The sequence below is a fragment of the Carlito syrichta genome, unplaced genomic scaffold (genome assembly GCF_000164805.1).
Source record: "Carlito syrichta isolate Samal-C Ts95f unplaced genomic scaffold, Tarsius_syrichta-2.0.1 Scaffold153530, whole genome shotgun sequence".
Taxonomy (NCBI): Eukaryota; Metazoa; Chordata; class Mammalia; order Primates; family Tarsiidae; genus Carlito; species Carlito syrichta.
In genome coordinates this window covers 192,361-206,454 of record NW_007097626.1, presented here as the reverse complement: position 1 = coordinate 206,454, position 14,094 = coordinate 192,361, and the positions used below count along the sequence as shown (strand labels likewise).

General features: G+C 40.3%; 1 protein-coding gene across 1 annotated transcript in view; it reads left to right on the top strand.

The window, feature by feature from the left end:
- The first annotated feature begins 2,106 nt into the window (after positions 1 to 2,106).
- LOC110594865 (cilia- and flagella-associated protein 61-like) overlaps positions 2,107 to 14,094 on the top strand; it is an 18,949-nt gene continuing 6,961 nt past the window's right edge. Inside the window, exons 1-3 of the mRNA XM_021708870.1 lie at positions 2,107 to 2,197; positions 3,201 to 3,292; positions 11,769 to 11,846. Of these exons, the coding sequence (XP_021564545.1) occupies positions 2,107 to 2,197; positions 3,201 to 3,292; positions 11,769 to 11,846 (261 nt within the window). The remainder of the gene's footprint in view (positions 2,198 to 3,200; positions 3,293 to 11,768; positions 11,847 to 14,094) is intronic.

Genomic DNA, 14,094 nt, shown 5'->3' with positions numbered 1-14,094 from the left:
TCCTTACCCACAATGCTATAGAGATATTTGGCTGTATTCTCTTCTAATAATTTCAAAGTGGGTTTTTAAAACCTCAGACTATAATATATCTGCAAATGACTTTTGTGTGTGGTGTGAAATAAGGACCACAACTTATTTTTTCTCATGTGGTTAACCAGCACTGTTTATCATATAGTTTATTCTTTCCCCACTAATCTGAAGTGCCATCTTTCATATATATCAACATTTCATAACTGTCTGACTCTTTCTGGATTTCATTCTGCTCTGTTCTTATGTCAGTAACACACTATTTTGATAACTATGACTTTATCATGGCTAGCTAGTCAGTAGGGAATATGGCATATGTTTTGTTCTTTCTTAAAATTTTGTTTGCTAACCATTCATCTATATTTACTCTTGAGGATTGGTTATTTCATTACATGAAAAAATATTGAGATTTTTAAATGGGTATTTTAAATAAATGTAAAAACATAAGATTATACATTATTATTTATTCCTAAACCCTTCAAAATGTGTTATCTTGCATTCCTTGGGTTAAAGTCCTACTAAATAAATAAATAAATAAATTCTTACTAGATAAAGAGCAGGGTAGATCCAATAATCTTGTGGAAACTGAAGTCTATACAATTTGAGACAAGCCCTCCTTAAGGCTTCTAATACCGAATTATGAAGATGTAGGGCTTTTGGGGGCCTGGGCTAAGGAAGTGCTTGAACTCCTAGCTTTATTAGCTTCTTGGTAAATCCACTTCACATAAGCAGTGCCACTTAGATAGATAGTCCTGACAAGTTGTGCCTTCACTCCCACTAGAGTAAACCACTCGTTCATGACTTCTAAGCTACTTAGATTGGCTAAACCATCACATAACAATTAAATTTGCAGTGCTAGTCATATTTTTAGTGGTGTGTTATATAAGACCACTGCCTCAGCCTTCTTTGGGACAGCATCTCACCTTTGAGGAGCTCAGGTCATATTATGAACATTAACTAATTAAACCTCATAAAACCCGAGGGACCCTGGAAAGAGAGATGGTGTATCACCTCACCCAGTTCTGAAATGCAGTCCCCTCTAGGGACAAGTGGGGCAGCTGCTTAGTAATAAACTGCAACACCTCATGACAGTGTCCTGTAGCCAGGACAATTAGTCATTGTAGTTGGTGATTGTCTCATGAACTCCAGACTTCAGATAGTCAAGTCACCAATGTTATCAGTTCATGGCAAATCAAATCCAGTTGCTAAGACTTTTCCCTTTTAGTAATCTTTCCTAATATAAAAGAAATATATGCATAGTGAATGTCTTCTTTTAGTTGCAGTATTTGTAGGTCTTCAAATTTGAAAGTTAAAATAGGCAAGAAACATGTTTTAAAAATGAAGTATAATTTAGGAATAGGGAGTTATTGTTATAAATGGTTTCTTCACTCACAAGTTTGCTACTGTGCAAAACTAATCAATGATGTTGGAACAGTGGATACCTTTGAGAAGAATGTTGATTGGACAGGGAGAGAGGGAAGCTTCTGGGTGCTGGAAATGTCCTATATATCCAACCAGGTGGCTGCTACACAAGGGTGGATGGATGTGGAAGTTTCCTGAGCTGTGAACCTCTCGTATGTGTGTTACATCTTAACAACAAAGTCCATTAACCTAAAATCATGCTGCTCTTGTCATTGCGAGAATGTAGAAACCCTACAGGGACCATCTGGAAAATTCTGTAGAGTACAGGGCATTCAGGAACCAGAGATGTGATACTTTTTATTTTCCTGAAAGCACCTTTTGTCAGCAAAGGGATTGTAGGTGCTTTGCTCTTCTCTTCTCAGGACACTTTCTCTTCATACCCCAAGAACTGCCCTTTGTGCTGCATGTGATTCCCTCTCATTGTACCTTCAGCATAGGTATCTCTCCAACTATGCCCTTTACACCTCCCTGGGCATCTAATTTTTCTTTCAGAGTTTCATTCTATTTCATTTACCTGCATCTTTGCCAGAGTAGGTGTAAGGCTTTAGGGATCTGGTGATTTGGGGTAGGGAGGGATTTGCAGGGGCCATTGCCATGGCTGGTACTAGAATGTTGTAGAAGAGGAAGCAGAGAGGACCTTGGGCTGCCTCTGGCCCTATGGTGTGTAATGGGATGGTTAAAACAAGAAGACAGAGCAGCATTCCCATGTTGGCCGTGGCAGCAGCAGCATCTCTGGAGCCTCCAGCGGGTCCAGGATGCCTCCTGCATCTGTGGCAGCACTTCTGGGGAGGTGCAGTGTGAGCAGAGCATCCCAGGGTTGCTCTGAACTAATGCCTGAAGGCTGAGAGCAGAGGTCACAGCCAAGAGTTCCCTGGTAGACCAGGCCCTGGGAGTGGCAGAGGGAACAGGTGTTCTTGCAGTGATGTCCTCCCTCTGGTAGCCCTCCTTAGATGGGGAGTGATTTGAAATGAGGAGGGTGTGGAGCAGGTGGAAGGAAGGGGGAGAAAGGGAAACAAGAGCAGGGAGAAAAACCTTTTTAGACAAAATGAGCATTTTTTTCCTGCAATAATTTTTGGTAAAGGTTAAATACATGAAGCCTACCCTGATTATTGAGTTTCCAGAACACATTAAAGCAACAATGCTCAGCTCTATTTCTTGAGAATAATTTCTATTAGAAAATAAAAAAGTGAACATCATGGCCACTGGCTGGCCACGAGGTCATGGTATCTCCAATGAGACAGCAGCCCTTGTGCTAACTCTGGGCATTCGGGAAGCATGGACTTAGCTAACTGTGGTCTTTTCCACCTTCGGTCCTAAGATCGTCTCAAAGCCTGCCATCCAGGAGTTGATCAGCCATTGCTTGTGAACTTCAAAGGGGGCTGCTGTTAAAGGACCCAGCTGCCCAGTGACTGGCAGACAGTCAAGGGCCTCCTGCAAGCCAGGCCTGCCCAGGCCATTGAGTGGGTTCCACCTCCATGACTCTCCTGGGGACAGGTGTCATTTTATCTCCATCAAGCAGAGGAGGGCTCAGGAAGGTCAAAGGGGGTATTCATCCAGGATTCCTCCATCGATGTCAGTATTAGGGGGGCTACAGAGACCCTGTTCTTTTCATCTCAAGGTACTGGCCTCTGGAGTGAAATTCTTCAGATTGGCTATAATTTAAAAACATGTGACCATGCTGGCCAATTTCCTGTGGTTCTACAGACATTTATGAACTATTTTCTGTCCTCATTCTATTCTTTCTCTCAAAGACACTGAGCTCAGGAATAGTCACCAGGATTCCCTAAAAGTAATCGAGGAGCCACAGGAACCTGTCTCTCCAGAGACCATGGAAAGCGTCCAGGTAAGGGAGACCATTCTTTTCATGTCTGGGGTGTGGGGTAGGCCTGGGGGTTACTATGATATCAGGGCTGTCCCTGGTGCTGGAGAAGGGACAATATTAGCCTGAGAAGTTCTGAGAAGTTCTAATATTAGCCTGATGAAGACTAACACTAAGACTGGGGATACTGTGGACTGAGGCACACAGGGCCCTAAGGTATTTATAACAGACAAATCAAAGCCTCACTGATATGCTCCAGAGTACAGGTCAGAACGGAACTTCAGCCTTTCTCTATGCTCCTCTCTTCCCTGACTAACTCCTAATTTTAGGAGGCTGCAGTAGGTAAAACTGCTCATTTAAAGCTCACTGGGAAATCTAGACTTTGTGAAGAAACTTACACTCTATCTACATTTCCCAGTGGGGCAGCATTTTCCTTCCTGCCCTGACTAGGCACCCTGCAAACTACAGAAATATCTGCCACAGCTCCCTGGAGAGCTGTCGGGCTTCATAGTGCTTGCCTGGCCTTGGAGGGAGTCTTCCCTGGTTTCTTCCAAGGCTAGTGTGATGCTAATAGAGCACTGTGTGTGCTGCTGTTACTTACTGCCCTAACCTCATTGGGGAAGAAACCCACACCAAGGGAGTCTAGAGTCAGTCATGTTATAGATTAGACAGGATTTGGTAGGTGGCCCAGGAATCCAGCTATCATTTCGTCTCTGTCAATCTTTGACCACTAGTAAAAGGGCTGTAATCTGGGCTCTGGATCCTCATTTACTCCTGCAGGGTCTCAGGCCATGGCCTTGTGACCTCAGGAACAAGGCTGCTCAGGTCCCCTCCTTTTCAGATGACCTCACCAAGTGGGAAAAACAAACAGATTCACTTGTAGATTAATGTTGTCAGCTTGGTGCCACATCAACAATGTGTGTGACCAGAATCTCTAGATGGGATTCACTACACAGCTTCTTCAGCCTCTGATCTCCCTACTCTTCCACCCAGCTGAGTTCAGGACCCCTCCTTTCACCCAGGATGGGGGCAGGGACAGTGCCGTTGCTTCCTAGCCTCCAGCCCCCTTCTCTCTTTTTTCTCCTTTCTTATCTTGGAAAAAGCAATGTTTTCTTTGCCCATCACTTCATGCAAAAAAATCTTGGGAATAAGAGTAGGAGAAGAGGACATGAGTCTTAGCACTATGCGACTTGGATTGTCCTTCCTGGTTTTCAGGTTATCTCTATTGAAAAATGCATTCTGATCCCCCAAACTGCAAAAGAACCCAACCAACCAACCTATAGCTGGTTGAGTGTCATATTTCAAGCATTGATCTGTTTTCTGCACAGAGATCAGGTGCTCATGATGGCCAGGCACTCTGTTGTGTGTTGAGTGTACCCAGGAGACTGAAACACAGCCTTAGCCTTCAAGAGGTTGTGGTATGGTGCGGAGAGAAGAGGCTGCTAATTAAGTATGTGCAAAGAGGATGGAAACATCTCAGAAGAGGGGATTCGGGGAGACCTGAGCCTTTTAAAGAAGATTGTAGAGCATGAATTACATTGAAAGAAAATGAAGTTGATGAATGGAATCAATTCAAACAGGCAGAAAAGAAAGCACAAAGAACTTGTGCTTCTGCAAGATGGTGTAAGACACAGGTTACTCTCCTGCCTGAAACAACCAAAATGTGGCTGAAGTACAGGAAAGAACTGTATTTAAGACACTACTTATCATTGTAACAAAGGACAGTGATGCCTGAGAGATGGAAGATCAGGCAAGGGATCCTATGATTGCCTCAGATTTCTGTCTTGAGAATTTCCAGGCCACAACACAGGGCACTAGGAACCAGAAGACTTCCAAGTTGAAGAGATTGATTTGTAAGACCATAGAGACTAAAGCCATGAAGTTTGAAGGACAGAGTACTAGAAAGGAGAGGGCTGCACAGAGAGAGACATCATTGATCAGCCGAGAGAGACATCATTGATCACTCATGGCTATTTAGCTGAGTGCTGATCAGACCACACATGAGGAAACCACTTAAAGTCAGACTGAGAAGAGGATTAGCATTAACAGTACCCAATGCTCATATAAGGTTAGGAATAGTGCCTGTTCTCAATAGTGCCTTTTATCAAAAGAAAAATGTACGGTTCACAGGATACTAAGTGCATGCAAAGTAGAGTCTTGTTTCATTAATGGGAAATTGTTACCTATAGAGAGGGCCTTGCTGTTGTCCTTTAGAGAAAAAATCGAAAGCATCAAACTAATTCTAAGTTCAGGACTATTTACAAGAAAACAAAATTACCCAGGATTCAACAAGGTAAAAGTCACAATGTTTGGAACTGGATAAAGAAATTATCAAGCTCTCAAAAAACTGGGAATACATAATGCATAAGATGGAGACAAATCAATCTGTTGAAACCAACCCAGATATGAAAAAGATGTTGGAATTAGTGGACAAAAACACTAAAACAGCTATCATAATGATATGTTCCAAAGGTTAAGGAGAGACGGGAAGATATAAAACTATGTCCCAAATCAATTTCTAGAGTTGATTAGAAACCACAATGCATGAGATAGTAAATACACTGCAAAGATTAACTACAGGCTAGACATTTCAGAAAAGATTAGTGAACTTGAAACAAAGATAAGTGAGTTTTTTTTTAAAAGATCAGTGTCAGTGAGCTTTGGGACAACTTCAAGGAACTGATACATGTGTAATGGAAGTTCATATAAAGAGAGAGAGATTGGGATAGAAAATAAATAAACATATTTGAAGAAGTGACTGAAAAAATTCTAAATTTGGTGAGAACAATAAAGCAATAGACAGAAGAAACTCAGAAAACAGAAAACACGAAGACAATTATACCAATTATAAGAAAATAGTGAAAAATCAATGATAAAGAGAAAATTTCAAAGCAGTTGGATGTGAGGATGGAGGAAGTCAAATTAGGAACAGAGAAACAAAGATAAGAATAACAGCAGGTTTTGGGGGGAAAATAATGCAAGCAAGAAGATAGTGAAATAACATTTTGAAAAAACTGGAAGAAAATAAACTGAATTTTATACCTTGTAAATACATTTCATTAAAAAATAAAGGTGCAATAAATACTTTTGCCTACATACAAATGGTAGGAAGTTGCATCACTACCAGACCCACATTACAAGAATGGTTGAAGAAAGTCTTTCAGGCAGAAGGAAAATGATGCCAGATTAAAATCTGAATCTACACAAAAGGATAAAGAGCACCAGAAATGATAACAGCATGGGCGAATGTATAATATTTTTTCCTTAATGCTTACATCTTTTTAAAAGATAATTAACTTAGACAAAAATAAAAGCAACATAGTGTGGGGTTTATATCTTATGTAAAAATAAAAATATGACAAGAGTATCACAAAGACCTTGAGGGAAGAAATTTAAGTATATGACTTTAAGGTTCTTATGCTGTACCTGAACTGGTATTTTATCACTTGAAGACAGTCTATGGAAAGTTAAAGATGTACCACTGAAGTTACACATCAAATTCAGAGTTATATCTAATATGCCTACAGAAGATATTAAATGATATCATAAAAATACAAAATTAAACTAAAAGAAAGCCAAAAGAGAAAAAATAGAACAAAGAATGATGGGAAAAATAGCAAGATGACAGACTTAAACTTAATCATATCAATAATTACATTAAATGTAAGTAGTCTAAATATCCCAACTAAAGGGCATTGGATAAAAAGCAAATCTCAGTTACACCTTAAGTACAGACACACAGTAGGCTACAATTAAAAGGATGAAAAAAGATATGCCATGCCAACACCAATCAAAAGAAAGCTGGAATGACTTTATTAATTTCAGCCAAAGTGATTTCAGGAAAAACAATGTGATTAGGATAACAAAGGTCAAGAGGATATGACAATCCTGAATGTTTATGTACCTAATAGCAGAGTTCTAAAATACATGAAGCAAAAAGTTGTAGAACTACAAAGATAAATAAATAATTCAGCAATTTTTGTCAGAGATTTTCACTATCCCTTTGTTTATAATTGATATAGCAAGTAGACAGAAAGTAAGGATAAAGAAGATTTTAAGGACAGTATTGTCCAGCTCCACTCTACCCCTACCAGCCCAGGTGACCGAGGTACAGTATAGTGACCCTCAATACTGAAAACTTGGTATGCTGTGAGAAGTGTGGAGTTTGTGGGCTGCAGTCCTGGTGCCTGAGGGAAGTGCCATCTGTGCATGGGATCTGCTCTGCTCTTAGTACATAAATTCACAGACAGATATGAGTGGATAACAGCAGAAAATGGTATTGGAACAGTGGGCCTCGCTGTCTAGATGACATCGAGTAGCACTTCAGAACTGGATGAACTAATGAATGAAGAAGAGTATGAGTGAAAACCCCAAAGTAAACTAGTATGAAGCAACTTAACCCAGCATAGTTGTTTTAAATTAGCGGTGGATAGAAGATTTAAAATAGCAACTTTTAGCAATACCAATGGCAAATGAAACTACAACACTGCTACTGCAAGAAATATTCCTTACCTGTTACAGATAAACACAGTATGCATCTTTTTTCACAATATCTTATAATTTTTAGGCTAGGATTCAGTTATAATATTAGGATTTATGAAATTACCTGTGGTAGAAACTAGTTATAAAAATTATGTAATTCAAGGATAACATTATTATTTTAAGCCTTATATAATGTTGTAACTTGCTTACATCCATCCCTGGATTTAGGCCAAAATACTTATAGATCTTTGCATTGGAAATAACTTGGGAGTAGAGAAAAGTTTTTGTTAGTTTTACAGTGTCAGGTGAAGAATGATACTATTTTAATTTTACAGTATACTGACTTAACTGGTGCTACTTTTATACAGTGAAGCAACAGCTCTACATTAAAAAAAAAGTAATAATAAAAGAATATTAATAATGAGAGAAACAAGCAAACAAAAACACTACTGACCAACTTGACCTGTTTAGCATGTATAGAATACTCTACCCAAAACAGCAAAATACACATCTTTCTCAAGTGCTGATTACCAAGATAAACCATATTCTGGGCTATAAAACATGTTTTAATAAATTTAAGATTCAAGTCATCTAAGGTATGTTCTCTCACTATAAAAAACATTACAAGAAAATAAAACTACAGGTTAATATCCCTCATGAACATTAATGGGGAAGTTGTAATTAAAATTTCTAATAAACTGAATGAATATGCAAAACGGATAATATGTCATGATAAAGTCAGGTTTATCCTAGGAATGGAAGGTGGTTTAACATAAGAAAGTCAACCAGTATAATTTACCATAGTAAACTAAAAAAGAAAAAATCTTATGTTTATCTCATAAATGCATAAAAGACACTTGAAAATCCAACATCTATTCCTCATAAAAACTCAAAAAACTAGAAATAGAAGAGAACTTTCTCAATTTGATAAAGGTTATTGTTTGAAAAACCCATTGCAAACATCATATGTAATTGAAAGGCTGAATGCATTACTCCTAAAGTCAGGAACAAGACAAGAGTGTCTGTGCTTACTAGTTCTATTCAAAATTTTACTAGAGCTTTGAGCCAGTACAAAAAGAAAAGAAGTTAACAGCATCATATTGAAAAGTAAGAATTATTTGTAGACAACATTATTATCTATGTAGAAAAATCTGATGGAATCTACAAAATAATGACTAGAATGGTAAATAATATGACAAAATTATGTAAAATCACAAATATAAAATACAAAATTTCCAAAGCTATAATTTATAAATTATACTTTATAAAATTATACAAATTAATATACATAATTTGGTTGTATCTCCGTATAATAGCAATGAACAATCAGAAGAAATAAATATGAGGTGGGAACCCCCCAAAAACTGGAATTTATTTATAACAAATTGTGTATTTATTCTTTTATGTTTATTTATTTATTTAATTTTTGAGTTGGAGTCTCACTCTGTCGCCCAGACTGGAGTGCAGTGGTCGCTCCCGGCCTCTGCAGCCTCGACCTGCTGGGCCCCAGCGATCCTTCCGCCTCAGCCTTCCAAGTAGCTGGAACTACAGGCGCGCGCTACCACACCTGGCTAATTTTTTTTTTTGATTTATTGTAGAGACGAGTTCTTGCCAAGTTGCCCAGGCGGGTCTCGAACCCGCGGGCTCAAGCAATCCACTCACCTCGGCCTCCCAAAGCACAGGATTCCAGGCTGAGCCACTGAGCCCGGCTCTTTTATGTTTAAACTTCAGTCATCTTCAAAGTGCTCTATACTTGATGCACTACACCTATTGAGATGCTTTTTCCGCTGCCCAAAATAGTTTTTGAAATTGTCGATTTTGATGCCTTTTAGTTATTTCTGCTGTTTTTTTGTTTTACCTCTTTTACATCAGCAAAATGTTTCCCTTTGAGGAATTTTTCCATTCAGGGAAACAAAAAAAGTTGTTTGGGGCTAGATTGAGTGAATAGAGGGTAGGGCATGGGGGTCATGCCATTTTTAGTTGAAAGTGTTGAACACTCAGCATGGTGTGGGCAGGTGTGCTTGTAAATCGCCCATCATGTAATGGACAAGTACACTGAAAGAAACTCCAAAAAAAACCCAAATTCACTGAAGCCTAACACAGCCTCTCACAGCAACATTAGTTGACACACTGATGCTGATGGGTTCCTAGAACACTTAACCTAGCGGGGGATACCTGTACTACAAGGCGCCTGCCCTCCCAAAAATATTTTTTGTTTTTTTGGGTCCCCCCCATACTACTTATAATAGCCCAAATGTGTTAAATACTTAAAGATAAGCCTGACAAAAGATGTTTGAGAGCCAGACACTGAAAATTATAAAGCATTTCTGAGAGAAGTTAAAGAAGACCTAAGTAAGCTGAAAGATGTTCTATGTTCATGGGTTGGAAGTCTCAAGGTCTCAATTCTTCTCGAATTGATTTACAGAGTCAATAAAATCTGAATCAAAATTTCAGCAGGAATTTTTATAAAAGTTGAATTGATTGATTACAAAATTCATGTGGAAATGGAAAGAAGTTAGAGCTGCCAGAACAACTGTGAAAAAGAACAAAGTTGTAGCACTAAAACTCACTTATTTTAAGATTAATTACTCTAAGTTCTTATAAAGAAGATAGTGTAGTATTGGTGTCAAGGTCAATAAGTAAATTAATAGAATAAAATAAAATTCAGAAATAGACTCAACATACATGAACAACTGATTTTTGACAAATGTACATGGCAATGTAGTGAAGAAAATATAGCCTTTTCTATATGCAAAAATTAGATATCCATATGCAAAAATATTTTAAACTCAATTTATACCTCATACCCAAAAATTAACTGCAAATAGGTCATAGACCGGAATGTAAAATTCAAACCTATTGAACTTCTAGAAGAAAATATTACCTAAGAGAAAATCTTTGTGACTTTGGGTTAGGTAAGGTTTCTTAGCTACAACATCAAAAGTATAATATATGGAGGTACAAATTGATAAATGTAACATCATTAAAATTAAAATTTTTTTCTTTTTGAAAAATACTGTTAAGAGAACGAAAAGATAAGCTACAGGTTGAGAGAAAATATTTGCAAATAATCTAGGTGACAAAGGACTTGTTTCTAGAATGCATATTTTAAAACTCTCAAAACACAACAATACAAAATAAACAACTTAATAAAAAGTAGGCAAAAGATTTGAACAGACACTTTTCAAAAGAAACATATCACATGAAACAATGCGAGACCTCATTAATCATTAGAGAAATGCAAGTTAAAACTATAGATACAACTATACGTCTGTTAGAATTACCAAAACAAAAAAAATTAAGCATTCCAAATGTTGGTGAGGCTGTGGAGGACTCAGCAACAAAAAGGACTATTGATACATGCAACAGCATGGATGAATTTCAAAATAAATGTGTTGAGGGAAAGAAGCCAGAACAAACAAACAAACAAAAAAAGAGTGAATAATGATTTTATGTATATAAACTTTCAGAAAATACAAAGACTAACCTATAGTGACAAAAATCCTATCAGTGTTTGCCTGTGGTTGGCAGAGTAGAAAGGGGTGGAGTGGGAGACATGTAGACACACTTGGGGGATTGATGTGCATGTTCCTTGTCTAGATGGTGGTGACAGTTTCACAGGTGCATATGTAAGTCAAACCTTCTCAAAAGGTACACTTTAATATACATAGTTTATTGTGTGCCAATGCTATCTCAATAAGACTTTAAAAAAAAAAAACAGTAGCAGCTTTCAAGTTAAACTGAAGAATAGTAATGAGAATTGGGGGTGCCTTCATGGTACTAAGCATCTATCTGTCTATCTGTCCATCCTTATTTTATCCTCATAACATTATGGAGTAGATGCTGATCACATCCTCTTTTCACAGGTGAGGAAACTGAGGCTACATAGCAATTCCAATGCCACGCAGCCAGTAAGCAGTGGAGCCAGGGTCTGAACCCCATAGGCTTGATCCAGAGTTTGGGCTCTCAGCCACTGTGAGTGCAACTGATTTTCATGTCTTGCTGTTGTCATTTGCAGGGGAAGAAAATCACAGGAGAAGCTGCATCCGAGGAGCGTTTATCAGTGGTTCAGAGTGGAGATCTCAGTGAACTAGAGGTAGGGTTCAGCAGAGACATCCCACAAACTCTATCCTCCCCGCCTCGGGTCTTTGGGTGTCCATCCTTTCACCTCCAGGCCTCCCTGCCTCTACCTACTAGTCCACACCTACTACCTTCTTTGGGATCTGCTCCTACAAAACCTCGCCTGATCAGCCATTACCTGATTGAGGTTAATACTTTATTCTGTGTCCTCTGCACAGCTTGGACTCTAAGTTACATTTTCTAATCAATTATTTACAGTAATTTCAGTAAATACAGTTTTTCTCTCCTTCCCATTGCCCAAAGAGAAAACATTTTGGAGAGGCAAAACATTTGGAAGAATGTCCTCTGTATCATATGTACATGCATGCACTCATTTGTGCACCTGTGTGTATGACATGTCATTCACATGATCTCAGGCTTCAGTGACTGCTCCCTCCTGTTACAGAGTCGGGCCAGGCAGGTAGCAGCTGTCCCTGGGGCTTCACCATCCTTTGCTGGTTTTCCCTTCATCTTGCCCATACCTTTGCAGGTGGTTCGTTGTTAACCCACCTCATCCACTCCATCAGAGTGTCCCTTCTGTTTCCTGCCAGAAACCCAGGATTCAGGGAGAGATGGGCAGGGCCCTGTGGCCCCTTGCTTAGGGTTTTGAACTTTTCCTAAGGGACAGAGGAAAGTGTTGTAGGCTTTTGAGTGGGAGATTGGCACAGACATTTTCATTCCCCAGTGTTGAGCATAGTGCTGGGTCTTTGGAAGATTCCTGGGAGCCTCTTGTTTGTCAGCTGACTGACCCAGCAAGGTCAGCCTGAGAAGCCTAGAGAGTCTTGAGGAGGGAACAGGGCATGGGGGGCTAGGCATATCCCTGGAGGCACTGGACCCTGATCCCAGACACCAGGGTTCTCCCAGAGGACTGATTCTCCATGCCCTCTCCTCTCCAGACCGACCTGTGAAGCAGTCTACCCAGAAATGAGCTAGAGATAGAACCTTGAGGCAGTAACAGGGCATGGAGGCTAGTTATATCCCCAGCATCACTGGACACTGTTCCAGACATCAGGGTTCTTCTAGAGGGCCAATATTCTACACCTTGTCCTCTCCAGACTGACCAATGAAGGGTCTATTCAAGGGGTGCCAGGGATAGAGCACCCCTTTCTTATGGCTTGACAATGACCTGGAGAGCAAAGCTCAGCCCTAGAACATGATGGGCTTCTATTTCTCCCTGCTGGATTAGATGTCCATGACTGGTTGCAGACAAGCTTCACCCCTGGGGCAGGGTCTCCCCTGCTTCTAGTTTCCATGTGCAGAGGAGAGCATATGTGCAGTCTGGAGCAGGCTGTACTGCCAGGAAGAAGTGTTGCTATGTAGACGTAGGGCCATTTTGTGACTGTCACTTTAGCATGGGCAGTTGGACCTATCCACATCCTTCAGCACTTAGTCCTCTGAGTGCCCTGAGCACCATGACTGCAAGTGCCTGGCCTTCCTCCAGGGCTGTGCTTGCATCAGGGCAGACTATGGGGAGCAGCAGTCAGCTAGTGACTGCACGGAGCTGGAAGATCAGTATCTTGGCTCCTTCACCTCTTAGCTCCACCCAGGAGCTCTGCAGTGCATTCTCCAGGCTCCCAGGGATCTGGGCATGTTGAGCGCACAGTGGCAACCCATGTCTGAAAGCATCTGTGTTGGCCTCCCTTCTCTACTCCCCTCATGGAGTTTCCTGGCTTTGCTCCCCAAGTAAACCACAGCCTCTCAGACCCTTATCAGCTCAGGGTTTGCTTCTGGGAGAGTCTACACTGGGAGACTCACACTACCGTTGTCCCCTGGGAAGGAGGGAATGGGGTGCAGCAGAGGGCAGCAGTTTTCTCTCCAGTATTCCTAAGTGAGAAGCCTCTCCTTATGAACCCAAACAAGGATGTGGAGGGAGGGAGAGGATACCCCTACCCACATCAAATATGGCAGAGCCCAGAGGACATCGGGTCAACAAGTGAATCGATCTCCCATGTTTATCTCCCCTTCCTTCTGGGGAAAAAACCACCAAGATGACAGTAAAGAAATAAAAAGGGCACAAATCCACAAAGATGAGCTGGAGAGGAGATATTGGAAGATAAGCACTTTAAAAATATTGAGAGTAAAACAATCAATGGAGGAGTTTACGCTGGCTTAGCACAGCCAAGGAGAGAGAAACACAAGCGTCTTCATGAGAGGAGAGGCTGGTGAGAGCGAGTGCAGGCTCCCCAGGCAGGCCAGAGGTTGCAGGTGTGGGGTGGGTGGGGTGG